Source organism: Caretta caretta, chromosome 15 (assembly GCF_965140235.1).
Source record: "Caretta caretta isolate rCarCar2 chromosome 15, rCarCar1.hap1, whole genome shotgun sequence".
Classification (NCBI taxonomy): Eukaryota; Metazoa; Chordata; order Testudines; family Cheloniidae; genus Caretta; species Caretta caretta.
In genome coordinates, this window is record NC_134220.1 from 14,823,066 (window position 1) to 14,840,477 (window position 17,412).

Here is a 17,412-nt window from a genome sequence, read left to right on the forward strand (position 1 = left end):
AGAGAAATAGACTGCCCTTGTATTCAAGAAAACAGCATGCACAGAATTAGCCCTTTTTTGCTCGGAGTCTCGATTCACAGTTCCTAGAAGGATAGATAGCAGCTAGAGAAACAGTTCAGTTTAGTCTTATCAATTAAGAGTTATAGCCTCAAAGCATCAGGTTTAATTCTGATTGGTTCATTATTATGTACTATGTAGCATGATCACTGAGGTGTGCTGAAGTTTATGTACCTCCACATCAAACTGGTCTTTCTAGAACAGAATTCAGTATCTCAACAATCCATGAACATGGTCTTACCTAGCTCAGTTTGGACAATGCTAAAACGTGCAAGAAACTAGTACAAAGCACTTTTTTTTTTACAACGTAGTGAGTCTTTCAACAGAAGCAATACTCACTTTGGTAAGGTACTCCCTCATCACCTGGATGAAATAAGGCATTGCAAAGTCCATGATGTTATGCCTCCATGCCAGCTCAAGGACCACATCCGGGTGCAGCAAGTCATAGCATGCAAAGAGAGAGGCTGCAAAACACTCCTGTTTGCCTTCCTCCAGGAACCACTGGAGCAGCTTCTCTGCCAGCTCTGCATCTTTGGATTCTGCAGCATACTGCATGGCATCCTACAAGTGAAATGCCACATACTTTAAGAGTTACCACCTGGCCACCTCAAAACTATTCCACACACACCCCCCTCAGCAAATTCTGCAGACAGGTTTCCCCAAGTGAGGTAGTTTGCAGCCTTTGGCATTCTCCTGCCTTAAGATCAGCCAAAGGCTAATGTAATTGGTTTCCAAGCGAGTATTTTTAAATTCAGGCCACTGGTTCTGTGCACTAGTCGTCAATGCCTGCAGTATTGATCATTGACTGATGTCAGTTAAACTAAAGCAGTGGCTCAACCTTTCCAGACTACTGTACTCCTTTCAGGAGGCTGTTTTCTGAGATGTGAGGGTAAGTGCTTGCTTACAAAATCAAAAACCAGAAGTCACACACTATTACTGAAAAATAGCTTATTTTCTCATATTATAAAATATGATTGGAATATATACACACACCAGACCCTCGCTAGAATGTGGGATATGGGATCCATGCCAAGTACTGCGTTATAGTGGGGATAGTGTTAAAATGAAATTAAATTAAATTACTGTACACAGTAAATGTCACATCCATAAAGTATAGAAAGCCTTAGAAAATAAACTCCTTACTTGAAGGAAACAGTAAATGAGAAAAAATCTGCTTTAGAGATTTAAAGGAGACATTACAATAAACTAGTCTAGTTCTTAAAGTCAGAGAGTTGCTTTTGTTTCTTGCTGCTGTGCTGCTTCCACTTAGCGGACTGCAAAAGACTATGTAGCTGCATAATTTTTTATAGGCTCAACGTCTTGCCTCTTGAACCATCTCAAAGCAGTCTAAGCCAGCTACAGTCGCAGTTGACATTGGAACGCCTACTTCATCTTCCTCTTCTTCCACGGCAAAGGCCAATTCTTCAGCTTTTGGACTGTTTAGTCATACTGCCTGCAGAATTTGGTCATCCATTAGTCTTTCAGCAACGGCACAAAAGTCTTCTGCTTCATCATAGCCTCTTATCCAGGACTCAATATAGAGACAGAACAGTTACCCTGAGCCCAGACAGTTGCTGGCACAGCTCCTGCATCCACTCCATGTCTGTTCTTCCAACTTCCTCCTCTATAAACCCCTCATCAGACTGATCTGCTTTCTTCATTTTATTCCAGGAGTAGGTGGCCAAACAACTCAGTCCCACCATCCAAGAGCGGTTTACTGTTTCAGTGTGTAATAAATTCCAGGAACCACCAATGTAAAAAAGTCTTCTATAGTCAACTTCAGAAAAAAGTGAGACAACTCACTATCATTTGTCATACCAAGTTCTGTCGATAGTGTTGCTTAAAAATGGCGATAACACCTTGATCAAGCAGCTAGATTTTGGAAGTAGTGTTTTTAGGTAAGTATTCAACCCAGATTCTACCATCACGGGTTCCGAGTCTTTCAGCCGGAGGATGTGCTGGACAGTTGTCGAGCAAAAGACTGGCCTTTTCTTCTAAGCGTTTTTCCTGCAAATGCTTTTGCACAGAAGGGACAAATTTGGTGAAGAACCATTGTTCAAAAATATCTTTTGGTCATCCAGGAATTTTTGGAGTTCTTGTACGAAAACGGCAGGCAATTCATTTACATGATGAAAGCACCGAGGCATGCAAGACGTTCCAATGCACAATGGTTTTAATTTATGCTTTCCTGTTGCATTCATGCAAAATAAAGTAAGGTGATCTTTTGCCTGTTTATATCTTCTTACGTTCACCTGTTCTGACAGGCAGGGTTTTATCAGGCTACATTTTATAATAAATTCCTGTTTTGTCTGCATTGTAAACTTGTTCCTTTGAGTAACCCTCTGCCTGTACAACTTCCCTGACCTTTGCAAGGTACAACTGCACGGCATCGGCATCAGAGCGTTTTTCTCCCAAAATGGCATTCTGAAATCTCCATAGCCAACCTACACTTGCCTTAAAATTGCTGAATTCACCAGTAAGTTCCCGGTCGAATTTTTCCACTTGCATCTCTATAAACAAAGCAGACCAGAGATCGGAATGCCTTTCTGCTGTTCTTGCACAAGCCACATGTACATTGGCATTTGCTAAACAGGCTCATTTTCTTTGAAGGACATACTCTTCATCCAGGTTATGAATGCAAGTTCTAAGCTGGTTAGCATTCTTTAGCTGTGATATTGGCATTAACGAGTCCACCTTTCATGGATGGCTAATCTTTGTCTGGGTTTCACCATTTCTAAGTCATTCAATGATGATGTCCCATTTCTCCTGCACTGAGTAAGCCTTCCTTTTGCCTGACATTTTTGTCATCTTTCTAAAGACAAATACTGTACCTGTAAATTTTTATTACATTACATTTGTATGGAGTTCCCGGCCTACAGCAATCTTAGGGCTTGTCTACACTACTGCGCGGGGTCAATCTAAGATACGCAACTTCAGCTAAGTTAATAGCTGATGCTCTCTCATCAGAACAAGGAGCACATGCGCAGTCGGAGTATTAGAGTCGACAGGAGAGTGCTCAGCAGTCGATTCGTTGCATCTATACTCTTATTGTATGGCACTTAAATATGGGATCCATGTCCATGACTGCATTATATCCAAATTTGTGTTCTATTGATAAGCATTCTAGCGAGGGTCCAGTGTATTGAACTTATTTTCCAGTGTATAGTATACCGAGTAGCATAAACAAGTCATTCTGTATGAAATTTTAGTTTGTACTGACTTTTCTAGTGCTTTTTTTGTAGCCTGTTGCAAAACTAGGCAAAAAATATCTAAATGAGTTGATGTACCCCTCAAAGATCTCTGCGTACCCCCAGGATTACATGTACCCCTGGTTGAGAGCCACTGAACTAAAGCATTTACAGGAGAACCCAAGAATGGCCAGCACAGCTTCATGTACAAGATGCCAGGTAGTCCATGATTATACAAAAGCATTAGATGGTCATGGAGATGCTCCATTCTACCTGGCATAGGATCAGAGAATATGCTTATAGACCATAGATTAGCTAGAGTTATCAGTATCCATTTTAAAAATCAGATTTTGTTTGTCAACTTGACTTTTCATCAGTTAATGGGATTTATAACAATAAATACTGGTTGCTGGCATTAAAGGAAGCAAGTCAGATGAGATTAAGACACTTCCTCCAAGAACTAAAAATGAGGTTGTGATGTTGCACTCTATAGGATTTTATGAAAATATGCTAATAAGTGAATAGAATGTAACTGAAATATGCTTCAGGCAAAAACTTATAATCTACTGACTGTGGTCATCCTATTTGCATAGGATGTATCATTCTTGTATCTGAAACTAGAAATATGAAGTAACTGAGGTTCTATTGTAATTATGCAAAGTGTGGGCCATTAATGGTGGTTTGGAATCTTGATGGCTCCCGTCAACTAGGACAATTGGTTGCAAGTAAACAGCCATTTACAAGCCTTCCTGTGAGAGTCAGGCCAGGAAGAATGAAGGCTTGGGGGTCTCACAGGACATGTGACCATGTCACCTGGTACCGGAATCCATCTTAAACCTGGTGCTTTTCCATTTAAAAGGAGGGGTGGGGACCGAGACAAAACTCCCGCCTTGTGCCAAAGCTATATAAAGGGAACAGAAAAAGGAGGCTCCAGTCATGAGAAATCCCCTAGTTACCACCTGAGCTGGAGCTAAAAAACTACCAGTGGAAAGGATTGGGCCTGGACTAGGAAGGAGTCTAGTCTGAAAGCAGCTTACTTGAACATCTGAGGGTGAGATTTTATCTGTAATCAGTTTCTTATTGTGTTTTATTTTGCTTGGTAACTTACTTTGTTCTGTTACTTGGAACCACTTAAATCCTACTTTTTATATTTAGCAAAAAAGTGATTTTATTAATTAATACCTGGGGGAGCAAATAGCTGTGTATCTCTGTATCTGTGTTCTAGAGGATGGACAATTTATGAGTTTACCCTGTATAAGCTTTATACAGAGAAATACATTTTGGGGTTTGGATCCCATTGGGAGCTGGGTGTCTGGGTGCTGGAGACAGGAGCACTTCAGGTGTTTTCAGTTAAGTCTGCAGCTTTGGGGCATGTGGTTCAGACCCTGGGTCTGTGTTGGAGCAGACTGATGTCTGGCTCGACAAGGCATGGTTCTGGAGGCCCAAACTGGCAGAGAAAACTGGCTCAGAGGTAATCTCATCACATCAAGTGCAGATCCAAGGGGGTTTCTGTGATTGAACCAGTCACAGAGGTCTCTGTCCTAGACAGATTGTGTATGGGTGCGAGTAAGGTGTTTTAAAAAAGCAGTAAGCTTTAGTTTCTGGCATCTGAGTGCAGTCTTTGTACTGACATTTTAAAATAGGGATGATGCCAATATGCAGAGTCACTATTAGAGAGTCTTCAACACAAAAATCAGAAGTGGCTTAGTCTAACCTGTCATTACGGTTGGTAGGTTTACAGGGCCTTCAAGTGCTTCCCTCTACAATGTCCTGCCCCAAAGAGGTTGGCAAAGGCGGAGCCATTAGTTCCATCTTGGGTTCAAGTCTCAGAAGACAAAGGTGTGTTCACACTTGTGCATATGAGACGAACCAGTGTTTTTTGCTTCAGGTACATACAGTGCTTGTGCTGTACCTCCACTTAATATAACCATCCACATCACATACTGTTTTGTACTTAAGTTTTAATGGAGGCTAGAGCCTCAGTAATGGCACACTGATTCAACTACATCAGGGCTCCCATTTGAAGTACAATTTTACAAGATATTTTTTTTTGGTAAACACAGAAAGTGTACTCCTGTCAAGTGAGCATCCTAATCAGCACTAGTTTGTTACAAGATAACCACCTATGAAAAAAAAGTCAGGTGTGTGAAAAGGAATTTAGTTTTATTGACATGGCCTCTTAGATTAGTTCTAATCCTAAATTTGTAGGAATTTTGCAAAGGCAGGTGCAATCCATGCTACAATGACAGTGCAGAAAGCTCACTGCTGCTTAGTCTGGAGGTGCCTTTTAGAATAACCTCTTCCATACCATTAAAAAAGGGAAATGTTCAATGTTAACTGACCTTGTAGAGACGATCCTTCTTACAGAGCTCCACACTCTGTTTCCAACGATTATTACCCTTGTACAAGTAGGCTGCGATACGCCTAAATTCAATCAACTCATGTTTCTCCAAGCGCTGAGCTAGTGTGATGTTATCAAAGTTATCATATGCATCAATAGATGCTCTCAACCCCTATTAGAGAAAAATTCTGTTAGCTATCAGAACAGCAAGTGTTTGACCACCACTGGAGAAACAAAAAAAACAAAAAAAAAAACTAGAGAAGTATGGCTAGCATGAATTAACTTTGGTTTTGGGGGCTGCTAGTTCTAGGTTACTACAGTATGGACATGGCTGCATTCTAGCTGTTCAGATTAGAAAATTTCTAAAGAGAGGCATTTGCTCCAAAGGAGTCAGTCCCCCAAGCTTAAAGAAAGCCATGATGCTGGTTTTGCCTAAAGGGATTACTGAAGTACAGAAAAACTGATACAAGTGTTAAGTGTCCCATTAGCAGTGGACAAGTTACGCAGACTTAAGTAACTGGTCTGTCTCCCTAGTCCACTTGACACGGAAGCCTGCAACCTGTCACATACACAAGGTGTTTTCTTTTTAACTAGACCCCCATACAGCAGCACACACATAGTGTGCCAAGATGTAACAACTCTATTCTAATGCTGTCTAGAGAGAAGTAACTTTAGAAGGAATCTGCTATTTATGTGAGAAGTGTTGTAGGGTATTTCTACTTATCACATGTAGAGAGCATTTACCTCATCCCAACCCTTGAAATATATTTGGCCATGGCTGCTATTCCTCCAGAAGAGGTGGACTTACCCCGTCCCCTTTACATTCCAGCCAATACCTTTCAATCAAGTCAGTTTGAGACCAAGGTGAATAATTCTTACAATGTACAAAACGTGGCTGATTAACAAAGAGCAGGCATGTAAAGAGAAAGGAGAGTAAATTTGCACACCAAGGTGTTGTAGACCTGCTGTAACTCAACTGTATGGGAGACTCACCTGATAATCCTCCTCCTCTGTCAGAAGATTGTTTAGAGCCTCATTGACTCCTTTGTTGTTGTGGTTCTGGACTGAACGCAGGTAAGGCTTTACTAGAGGCAGCTGATTAACCTGGAAGCAGAATAGCAGTAAGAACATGTTAGATTAAGAGTACTGCTTTGAAGGAAACGAAATACTCTAGAGAGGCAGGCTCTCCAGTTTAGCACTAGACTGGTTTTAAGCCAGCCCAAAACCAGTCTAGTATAGCTGCCAGTGGCTCAGATATTAGGCCAATTTTATCCTTTAATTGCTGGCATAGAAGAGCTAGACAGTCAGGATTTAAATTTACAGAAGATATTTGGATCCATTTCCCATAACCATGTGGCCTACACAGACTGGAACAGCCCTATTCCAAGTGATTTGATGAGCAGTAGCAGCATGCTTGCTACTGCAAGAGGCGGATACATCTTCTAGACCCCAAAGTCTTCATCTGAGGGCAAGGACAAGAATGCACTAAGAAATCCTGAGGAACACAGAGTTTAGTTTCTATACCTGATCCATTTATGACGACTATAGCTCACCTTTGAGAAAAAGCTGACTGTCCTGGTATGATCCAGCCGTGGAGATAATACGAGCAGAAGATCATTGATCAACAGAGGTTTGTAGTCCAAATAGAACTGCAGGGCTTTGTAATACAGTTCCACATTGGCCACCTGGATAGGGAAAACACTGATTTGATCAAAGGCTGCCTCTGCATCTGAAAGTTTAACTATATTGCAGGGAAACTGAAATATCAGATAAAAGTGTCAACTCTGCAAAGTCTAAATGTCAGATTTCTGTTTGAGTGCTGGCCATGTACACAACTACAATATGAAAGCAAACTTCTCACTTAGATGGCTAGTACTTGTCAGCTTCCTGCTCTGCCTGATTCCAAGAATCTGTACAAGATTCAGATCCCAACGTGTGGGGGTGGGGAGAGGAGCTAGGCACAGGAAGCCCAGAAGAAGAGAGCTCAGCAGCTTCCTGCTTATTTCAGGAGTTTGTTGAACAGATATTTGAACCTTCTAGCTGTAAGATTAAAGCTCTTATCACTTCAATTTTTGCTTCGTAGTAACAATTTTCACAAAAAGTCCAGTAATTAGATCAGCTATTTACCTTAGCAATTATGTCTTTGAACTGCCCTTCTTTCCAGGCATCAGTGGGATGGTTCATCATTGTAATTATTGCATTGTCATACTCTTCATACTTGTCATAAAGGAAGACCAGTTCTCCCCAGAGGTGAGCTTGTTCTGCTGCTCTGAGCACCTAGGGATAGGAAAAGGATATTTAGGAATTGCATGTTGCTCAACACTTGCCTAGGTGCATAACAGTTTAATGCAGCAAGATACCTACCTTTGGAATGTTGACTCTGGACCAGAAGAGCTCCAGATGTTCCCTCATCTTCTGAGGTTTGAATTTGGAGTACAAGATGGCAAGTTCTGTGAACATTCCCATGTGAGCACGCTCCAGGCCCAAAGCTGCTTCCAAGAGGGCAATCAGTTCTTCAAAGTAGCCGCGATCCTAAGATGAAGATGGCCAATGTTATTGGTTGAACATCATCCCTTTTCAAAGATCCCTTAGCAGCACAGTAGGGGACAACATAGCAGGAACAGTGATTTGAAGTTTTAAGTTTGAGACAGGGGTTACCAAGTTGAAGTTTGAGAAGTACTGACCTTTTTACTTACTCCATTGCACCGTGAAGATGCTCTCCAGTTTAAACCCAGCTCCCTGTTTAAAATGAGCTTGTTTCACTAGTGGTTAAAAAAAAAAATCCTTGAAAAGATTTGTTAAAGTACTGGGAATGACAACTGTTACCATGGCACTGTTGAGGGTAGTGTAGTTGCTGCCATCTCTGATTTTAAGGAACACGATATTAACAAATCCTGCAAAATTGGGAGCAATTATTCCCTTAGATCATTAAAACAATCTAACCTGGTAATAGCTAATCAGCTCTTCAAGCTCATCTGCATGGATTACTATGTGCAAGCCGCAGATCTGTGCTAGGCGGAACTCCTTTCCATCCACACATGCAAAGCACACCTGTAACAAAAAGAAGATTTTAGTCATACTGACGTTAGACACCACATTACCCAAAATGAATCAGATAACTGCAAGACTAAAAAGGGTTCCTTCTATACATTAAATCAAAGGACACTATCAGATGTAGGACAAATAATCAAGGGGCTTGAAAGTAGAGACTGGAAGCAGTACCAATTAAAAATAATGCGCCATTAGGAGTAAGAATTATCCCATTTAAAACAAAGGTTCTAAAATGGCCATTGAGGCTTTGACTGGCAAAGTGTGGACCATATCTTGTACATATTGCTCTTGCGAAACCTCATCTCCTATTTGTGATTGCGTAACATATCAACTAAGAAGTTGCTCACATGGAAGAGTAATATTGAGAAAGCATATTTGAGTATCTTGATGTGATCAAGTAGCTGGAAGCATGGCAAACCAGCATTACATGACCAGCAAGTGCTCTGAAGGCTAGTAGTCCACAGATTTGTTTAGAAATAAGATGCCATTTCAAGTGAATATGAATGACCCCCCTCTGGGAAAAGGAGCACATAGCTTTGGCAAGATGAACCACCTCTTTCCAGGTCCTGGTGCTGTTCGCTTTGCGGCCGCTGTCTACTGCTGCCTGGTACTCTCCAAGATGCACCAAGGTAGATGCCAGGCGGGCAAAGTTAGATACATTGTTGTAGAGCAACTTTGCTGCATCATACATTCCCTCCTCATAGCAGCGATCTCCAACCTAGAGAGAAAACCAGAATAAACTGACTTGGACTGATAGGGGCAGGAAAGGGGAAATGAGCAAACTTTGAAAGCCTGTCCTGTTTCCTTTGAGTGCGCATCTGGAAATTTCTGACCTGACAAAGCTATTTGTAAAGGCCTTCCTATTTTATTAGGAACATAAGACATACCTGCTGAATGTGGGCATTGTTAGGACCACTGACAAACTCTTCCAGCTCTGAGAGGCGGTTGGTTTTTGCCAAAGCAAAGATCAGTTCAGTCTCTACGTAGGACTCTCTGGCCTTTTTTCTGGCCATTTGCAAGAATTTAACCAGATCCTCCCAGTTATCTTAAATAGAGGAGAAAAAAAAAGTTTCCCATTCCACTCCTTTCATTCTGAAGTATTTCCCATTGTCTAAACTATGTTCAAGAGACCAGTCAGTTAAGAAATGAGCTACTCTGCAGAAACTGACACTGAAGAGCCATACTGCTCAGCTGGGACTAGCTGATCCCACATCCAAACAAAACTACACTAGGTACCATTCCCTGAGCTGATCAACTCTTAACATTCATACATCTCTTCTGGATCATGATTACTCAAGAATGAGTTGTGTGCCATTAGTATTTATGGTTCTCATTTTATGTAGAGAGATTTGAGAATGTAAGTCAGTGAAAGCACTTACAAATGGATCCAATGCTGAAACACTGGATCTGAAGACTTCATATATATCAATCAGTATTTTTATATTTATTAATTTTGAACTCCTTTGTTAATCTGGCTCAGTCCTCCTACCCACTGCTAATCCTTTAAAATCATTTCCCCAAGAATTTCTGTTACACTTGGTAAACCATATTCTCATTATGAAGCCATGCCTAACTACAGAACTGATGAGGCCTTAGCTTACTGTTTCTACTAGCTGCTTGAACAACTTCCATGTAAGCAGAGGGATCATCAGCCTTGATATAGGAGTCAATGGCTTCCTTCACCAAGTCCTTCTGGAGCTGTGCTCTGGCCAGTTGGCTCCATACAGCTGGTTCATTACATCTCTCTGCAAATTCATAGGCACGGTCCAGGTTGCCAATGTGCTCTATCAGCACCTGTGATATTGAGATAAGAACAGTTGCTAAGTATTAAGTATGACCATCCAGTCCTTCAATCTTCAAATGCCTAGAGCTCGTCCCCACACCTGAGGATGAGCAACAACCACATTCTGGATTTAAAGCAGCCCTTTCAAACTCATCTATATAGGTGGTTATGTTTCAGGGTGAAAATGTCCTTGGGGCAGAGACAACACTGATTAAATTTACTCATGTAAACTCCCAAGAGATTGGTGTCTGAATTACTTCATTTGGATGCTGAATAGTTATGTTCCCTATATTCAGATTCAGGATTTGTCTCCCTTACCCCATCCCCAACTTTCAAGTGCTCAAAGAGCAGCTTTTTCCACAGAATATTTACAATATATTGCATTGGTGGTAGGTTGACTGTAGTTTTATCTACATGTACAGTTTAGACTTTTCTAGAAAGGTCTACCAGCCACTCTAGAGTTACTTACCTGTTTTTTCCCACCTGTTCTATGAACTGTACACCCATAGTAGGAAGCATGAGCTGGTAGCCATGACTGCACCTCACCTGTATTGCAGAAGTATTAACATCAAATTTCCTGAAGATAGCAAAGGCTTCTTCATATAGCTCATTACTGATGGCTATGTTTGCAATATCTGGGGCATCATAGTTATCCAGACGATTGATATACTCCATTACACGAGTGCGATCAGCTTTAATGGCAGTCAGAATCAGAAGATTCTGCAGGTTCCTGTAAATGGGATAAGCAGGACAAAAATGATCTAGAAAAAGGCGGCATTAGGTGCTACCTACTATTTGACCTAAAAATGCCACCATCAGGCAGTAAAGTCCTAAATTAAGGTTTTAAAGTGAGTTTTACAGAAGTCTAGTAGATTGTCTGAAGCTATCTACTGTTTCTCCTGCAATAGAAAACTGACTAGCCTGTTTTTATAGACAAAATGGAGAGAAGTACAATAAGATTTAGTTACTTGTTACAAAGGAATGCTAACTCTTATTACGCGTGAACTGATAGTGTATTAGTACACTGGCTGCACTACTTCAGTTGTATTCAAGCATTTTAATTTTATCACTTCAGTGACTGCTCACCTTCTCTAGCAGGACACATCACCTAATGCTGCAAGATCAAATTTTGCACACCCAAAAAGAGGATATCCATTTAAAGACTGTATAGAGTGCAGAGCAGTCAGCTGTTTCAGAAGTTTAGGGGACAACCTAAAAAATGTCACAAAACGCTTCAATATTTCTTCCAACAGAAGGGGTACCATCTTCCACCTACCTATGCTCGCTGAACACAGAGTTGTCCAAGACTATCTTCTCAAGAAGCTCAATTAGTTCATTGGGCAGATCAGCAGTCATGAAAGCTTTCACAGTAACAGAAACCTCTTCAGGATCTTGTGTTTCAGATAAGGCTGTCTGGACAACCTAATTTTGAAGATATTTGGAAGGAGTAGTTGAAAGGGCTTTTCTTAGTCTTAATTTAGAGATTCATAAAACAAGGTTATCAGCTCACTGAGGTAGGACACACATTAAGTCAGGAACCTCACAAGGTTCTGAAACATCAATCTAAAACACTGCAACTGTCAGAAGATTCTGGCTACCAAAGATTCCTTTTATTCTGTCAATTAGATGGCATTGAAATATTGATTCACCAGTATTATTGTGAGATACTGGGCATTTCACAACCATTTAATAAAGCATACCACCACACTAGCCTTACAGTATGAGCAGTCTCCCAGATAAGATTCAAGATTAAAATTAAGGGATAGATACAACTACTTTTACAGCTAGTATTGCATTAGAGAGACCAGACAAGTGCTAGTTATACTGGACCCTGTCTGTGATGAAACAAACAATCTGGACACTGTATAGAACGGGGTGGGCAAAATATGGCCTGAATCCAGCCTGCTTAACATTTCTGTCTGATCCACCAGGTTCTTTTAGCAGCCCAGAGATAGCAAGGAGGCAGCTAAAGTCCTGTGGCACAGCGAGGCACTTGGGCAGGCTACCTGCCTGCCGTGGCCCCACGCTGCTCCTGGCTGGCATGTCTCTGCGCACCCCTGGCTGGGGAAGAAGGTGGGGGGGGGGGGAGAAAGGCAGCTTCATGTGCTGTCCCTAGCACCGGTCTCACTGCAGGGGTGGTGCTTGCAGGCATGGGCAGCACCTGGATACCTGCTACCCCCTCCCCACAAAGGGTCATGCAGAGATGTGCCACAATGCCAGCAGCCAGCTGCTTCCGGGAGCAATGTGGGGCCATGGCAAGTAGCCTGCCTGAGCGCCCTGCTGGTCAGGAGTCACATGTGATAAGTGCCTCCTGGCCAGAGCCTGCTCTTCTCACCTTCTCCCACACTACAATCCCCTACCCCAGGTCAGTACCCCCTCCTGCACCCAAACTCTGTCCCAGACCCTGCACCCTCTCCATTAATATGGTAGAAATTTGCAACCCATGACAACTTACCAAAATTCATGGAGTGGCCCCCTCAGTGAAAATTATTGCTCACCCCAGTATAGAAAAATAAGTAGACACTGAAATAGAGGGGCTAATAGGGTGGGCACAAGTATTGGGAGGGTGTGCGCAAGGGATTCTGGAGTCATTCTGAAGTCAGAAGATACTGGATAACAGCTTTCATTTCTAATTGTAGAGCCAGTTACTTCACTGTACCTGATCAATGAGCTGTCGTCTGAATGGACTATTTTCCTCAAGGACATTTGCCCAAAGTTCTGGATCCTTTCTGCGTACCAAATAGCGAGCCTCACTCTTGAACAAGGAGTTCTCATTGCAAACCTGAAGAGAGAAAACCATCACACGTATAGTTAAGGGAACACTTACAATGAGATCCCACCCAACACAAGTTTGGCTTTTGACATTGATGAGCCATGCTCAACGGACAATAGCTTCCAAATACAACTAGTTGTTGGCCATCACTAAGTGCCACACAGACTCAAGTTCGGATTCTTTCCTAGCCTCTGATCTAAAAGGCTCTTGGCAGACAGGATCTCTTGCAAAGTTTGAGCTTTTCTTGCTTTTGTCCAATAGAAGTGTTATTGGAACTTCTCATGGTAATATTTCTATGGCTCTCTGAAGCCTTGAACTACACAGGCTTTGACAAATTTCAGACCTAGAAGGGGATTCATTTTGGAGGGAAGGAAGTTCAGGTCAGTTTTATTTCATCTGAATCCTCCACTCAGCTTCATTGTCAAGGTCTTAAGAGGAGCGTCAAGAAAACAGCACCAGAATGTTTCATTTCACACAATGTTTCCACAACTATAAGCTTCTGTTTGTGGGCTACAGTTTTGTCTAATGGAAACATTTTGTGCAGCAGCTTATCAATGATACAGCAGAGGAAGTAAATTCTCACAATGGCTTTGTATTTGACTGATTCTAACTGCAGTTTGAGTTGTGACTCAATGTACATTTTGGTTACATTTTATCAGTGCTAGCTTCAATGGACAGCAAGGTAGGTTTTGTTTTTCAAACCATTTTAATAGGAGCCTACAGTCCAATTCTTCCTTCCATTACTGCTTAAGACTAGGCTGGGTACCAAGGTTAGCACTGCCTGACTTTATGGTGTGCCTATAACACCAACTGTTATAATTAAAATGGTTCGGTGTCTGAAGTCTGACCAGAGCCTGTCATATCATGTAAATGCAGATACAGCCTGGCAACCTCCCCTCCTGTCAAGCAGATATGCGCACAGAAGTTAAAGATTACAGTTCTCATAGCAGTGATCTGCACAGTTAACAGGTGGTCAAAGTAAGATTCCCAGTTCACCCTAGGAAAGGACCTATGCCAAGAGGAGAGCCTTCAATTCTTGGGGGGAGGGGAGGAATATCAGTTTCTGTAGTAGAAAATTTGGCTGTTGGAAGACAAAAAGCCCTTTGCGGAGCACCTTGGTTAGGAGAAAGCAAGTACCACAGAACTCACTCCCCAAGAAGGGAGCATAGAACAGTCAGTCAATCTGTCTGTCCACTTCCAAGAGTGGAACCAGGAAAACTGTTTCTAACTTAAAAAAACTTTACTGTAAGCTACTCTTGATTCAATCTATTAAGACCACCACTTTTGTGGCTATATTCTCCTTTTCACATTTCTGTAAGACAGCATGCAAAGACTAGACTCAACTGCTGCAGTGGACACAACCAAGCTTTTCATGCTGAATCATTAAATTAGTGCAGTGTAACACTGATCAGAAGGGTAATCCCTTAAGGAACCACACCATGTTCCAGCAGGCAGCGATTCCAGGCTGGGACTGGTTGTGGAAGTGTGGACTATAGGGTGCTCTATATGCTGACACTACTCAGCAGTTTCCACCATAGTCTTGGCTTGTGCACTGGAACAAGTGATCAACTGTTGATGAAGTTGAGTTTGAGGCTTATGTTGACCAGTTGGCAGAAGCAATGGGAAGAGCTGGCAAGGGATACATGGTAGAGGGAGTCCATTCCCATTTGGGATTCTGGAAACCAAGACAACCTATCCAAGGCTACTAATACTAGAATCAAATGTGTTCAGAGGCTTTTTTCCAATTGCACCTGGTACCTTCTTTCTATTATGGACTCTAAGAGTACTGTAATAGCTTTTATTCAGGGCTATTTAAACAAATCCCACATCAACTGTTCTATAAAACTTCATGTACATAATTTAGCCAAATCTTGCTAGCTTCAATGGGATTATATTTAAGGCATGTAGGACTTGGTCAGCGTTAGAAAGGCTTACGCTTAAAATCTAATCGGAACATTGGTTACACGAATATTGACATTTGAAAACCCACCACCACCACTCAAACAGACTACAGCAGATATTTGTAGATACAAAAGCAAGTTTTGCTAACCTTGATGAGTTCAAGGTCACATTGCCCTCTCTCATAAGCAACACAGGCCAAATGAGGGTCCCTTTTTTCACAGTATTTGCCTACAACACAGCTGTCATAGTATGGGTTCTCCCGGAGAAACCGCTCAGGATTATTGTTACTGTCAATGTAGATTTTAGCCAGAGCATTGTGGGTGGCAGGTTCTTCACAGCCTTCATGAATTCTAGATTCCAGCCATGGCAGCAGCAACTTAAGCCTTTTGGGGAAAATAAAGTTTGTTAAGTTTGCAGACCAAATGTGCTATTAAAGTGCTCAATTCTATTCCTTAACTTGAGAGGAGTGCCAGCAAATTTTAAGGTCAAGGTTGTCCCCCAGAAAGGCTGTGGTCCTAGTATAATCAGTCTTCTAGATCAAATCATTCTTACCGTGAATGATCTACAAAATAACCCCATTTAAGATTTAAAATACCCCTAAGCTTATTATTGAGGGGCATGCAGACAGACAATTTGGAGTTTCTCTGATCCTTTTAAGGAAAAAATCTCTCCCCTCCGTCCTTTCTATAAAGACTAGGAGAAACCTAGTCATGGCTCAAATAAAGAATGCTTCTGGAGCCATAAGTTACTCAAGAATGCTTGTTTAGAGTAAAATTTTAACTCATAAAGCAGTGTCAGCGTACAGGTGATCTGTGCACAGTAAGTCCCTTAAAGGAGACTTCACTTTAAAAATATTGTGCTCATTTAACAAGTTGAGAGTAAGGCATATGGAACATGCTATACATCAACTGGGAAACTGTTCCAAGCAAAGTGTGATGTTAAAGCAGCTGTACTGGGAGAGGGCAGAGTCTGAAAAGCATTGATAAGTCAGGAAGCAGCAGTTTAAACTCAAAGTTTAAAACAGGGGAATTAGAGGAGAAACTTGGTGGCGGGGAAGAAAAACCCCACCCTTAAAAAGCAGTAGGAAAAGAGTTTTAGCAACTGACTTTTGGGTTAATGACTACTATAACCTTCTGCTTAGGTAAAGGACAGAATTAACCAGACCACAGATATTTTCAGTAGGGCAAGACAGGAACAAAATGAATTTTGGAAGTGTTAAGAATGGCAAGGTTTAGTAGGAGAGAAGAGTGTGATTTAGGCTTTACATTTAAGTGATATAGTGACAGGATACTTCATGGATTACATACTTTGAGCATTATAGAAATAGTTTGTGGAAGTTTTCAGAATGAGATGATTTAGCAAATTCTTGCTTGTGATTAAGTGTCCACTGGGCTCAAAATAATATTTTTATAGCTAGTACACCCTATATGGTATTAGTTTCCTGGTCCCAGTACTTGCAGAAAAACTGCAGCAAACACAAGTCCTTCAGCTGACAGACAACGCTCTGTGATGGCTTTGTAGACCTCCTTATTTGTTATTTCTTTTCTTCCCCGAATTTGGGATGCAGGACAGAAGAACCACATTGCCCCAACATTTGCAATATGTTGCCCCTTCTCCATTCCTGTTCTACTAACCTAGTCACAGTCATTGTGTATTTCATATGTGTACACACACAGCCCCTCCTCCCCCGATCTACCCTGTATACTTCCATACAATAGCTACTGGTTTGTTCTAGTCAACTACCATGTCAAAACTCAAGTCTAGACACAGGGCTGTTTCTTCTCCCATTACACAAGGCTGGGGTGATTTTCCAAGTTCCCATATTCATGAATGGGACCAAAACTATTCTCAGAATTTAAGACTGCCATACATGATCTGAATTAATAAATGAGATACTCTGACACCCTCTTACATGCCATACTCATGTTCTTGAAACTCCACATACAGAATTCTTTTGCTTAGTCAAGAGAACTGCCACACATTAGCGAGCTCCAAATTAATTGCTTTAAATCATTTTTACTTTGATCTTTCAAAATGGGATTGACTTAGAGCAATGGATGCAACTCCTATATACCATGGGGGAAGCCTTTTACTGGAGCCAAATGGAATGACTGTTTACACCGAGTACCTTTATAGTCTATTCTTACCTATTTCTTTTTTCCACTTCAGCCACCAGCTCATCAGTTGAGAACTGGCCTCTAACCACCATGATCAAGTTCTTAATAACATCTTCAGAACAATCCACATCAAGCAGTCCTCCAATCACTGCTGGTATACGACTTGGATTCACCTAGAATAAACCCCCATAAGAATGTTT

General features: G+C 41.5%; 1 protein-coding gene across 2 annotated transcripts in view; it reads right to left on the minus strand.

Annotated features, from left to right (window-relative positions):
- The window catches only part of LOC125623224 (clathrin heavy chain 2), a 60,943-nt gene that overhangs the window by 6,322 nt on the left and 37,209 nt on the right, over positions 1 to 17,412 (minus strand). For both annotated transcript variants that reach the window (XM_048822282.2, XM_048822283.2), the window contains exons 16-30: positions 17,243 to 17,385; positions 15,244 to 15,478; positions 13,080 to 13,202; positions 11,697 to 11,842; positions 10,967 to 11,150; positions 10,239 to 10,431; positions 9,525 to 9,682; positions 9,191 to 9,355; positions 8,530 to 8,637; positions 7,951 to 8,118; positions 7,714 to 7,863; positions 7,140 to 7,271; positions 6,580 to 6,690; positions 5,588 to 5,758; positions 397 to 618 (exon numbers count right to left, since the gene is read on the minus strand). In XM_048822282.2, coding sequence (XP_048678239.1) covers positions 397 to 618; positions 5,588 to 5,758; positions 6,580 to 6,690; positions 7,140 to 7,271; positions 7,714 to 7,863; positions 7,951 to 8,118; positions 8,530 to 8,637; positions 9,191 to 9,355; positions 9,525 to 9,682; positions 10,239 to 10,431; positions 10,967 to 11,150; positions 11,697 to 11,842; positions 13,080 to 13,202; positions 15,244 to 15,478; positions 17,243 to 17,385 — 2,409 coding nt within the window. The remainder of the gene's footprint in view (positions 1 to 396; positions 619 to 5,587; positions 5,759 to 6,579; positions 6,691 to 7,139; positions 7,272 to 7,713; positions 7,864 to 7,950; positions 8,119 to 8,529; positions 8,638 to 9,190; positions 9,356 to 9,524; positions 9,683 to 10,238; positions 10,432 to 10,966; positions 11,151 to 11,696; positions 11,843 to 13,079; positions 13,203 to 15,243; positions 15,479 to 17,242; positions 17,386 to 17,412) is intronic.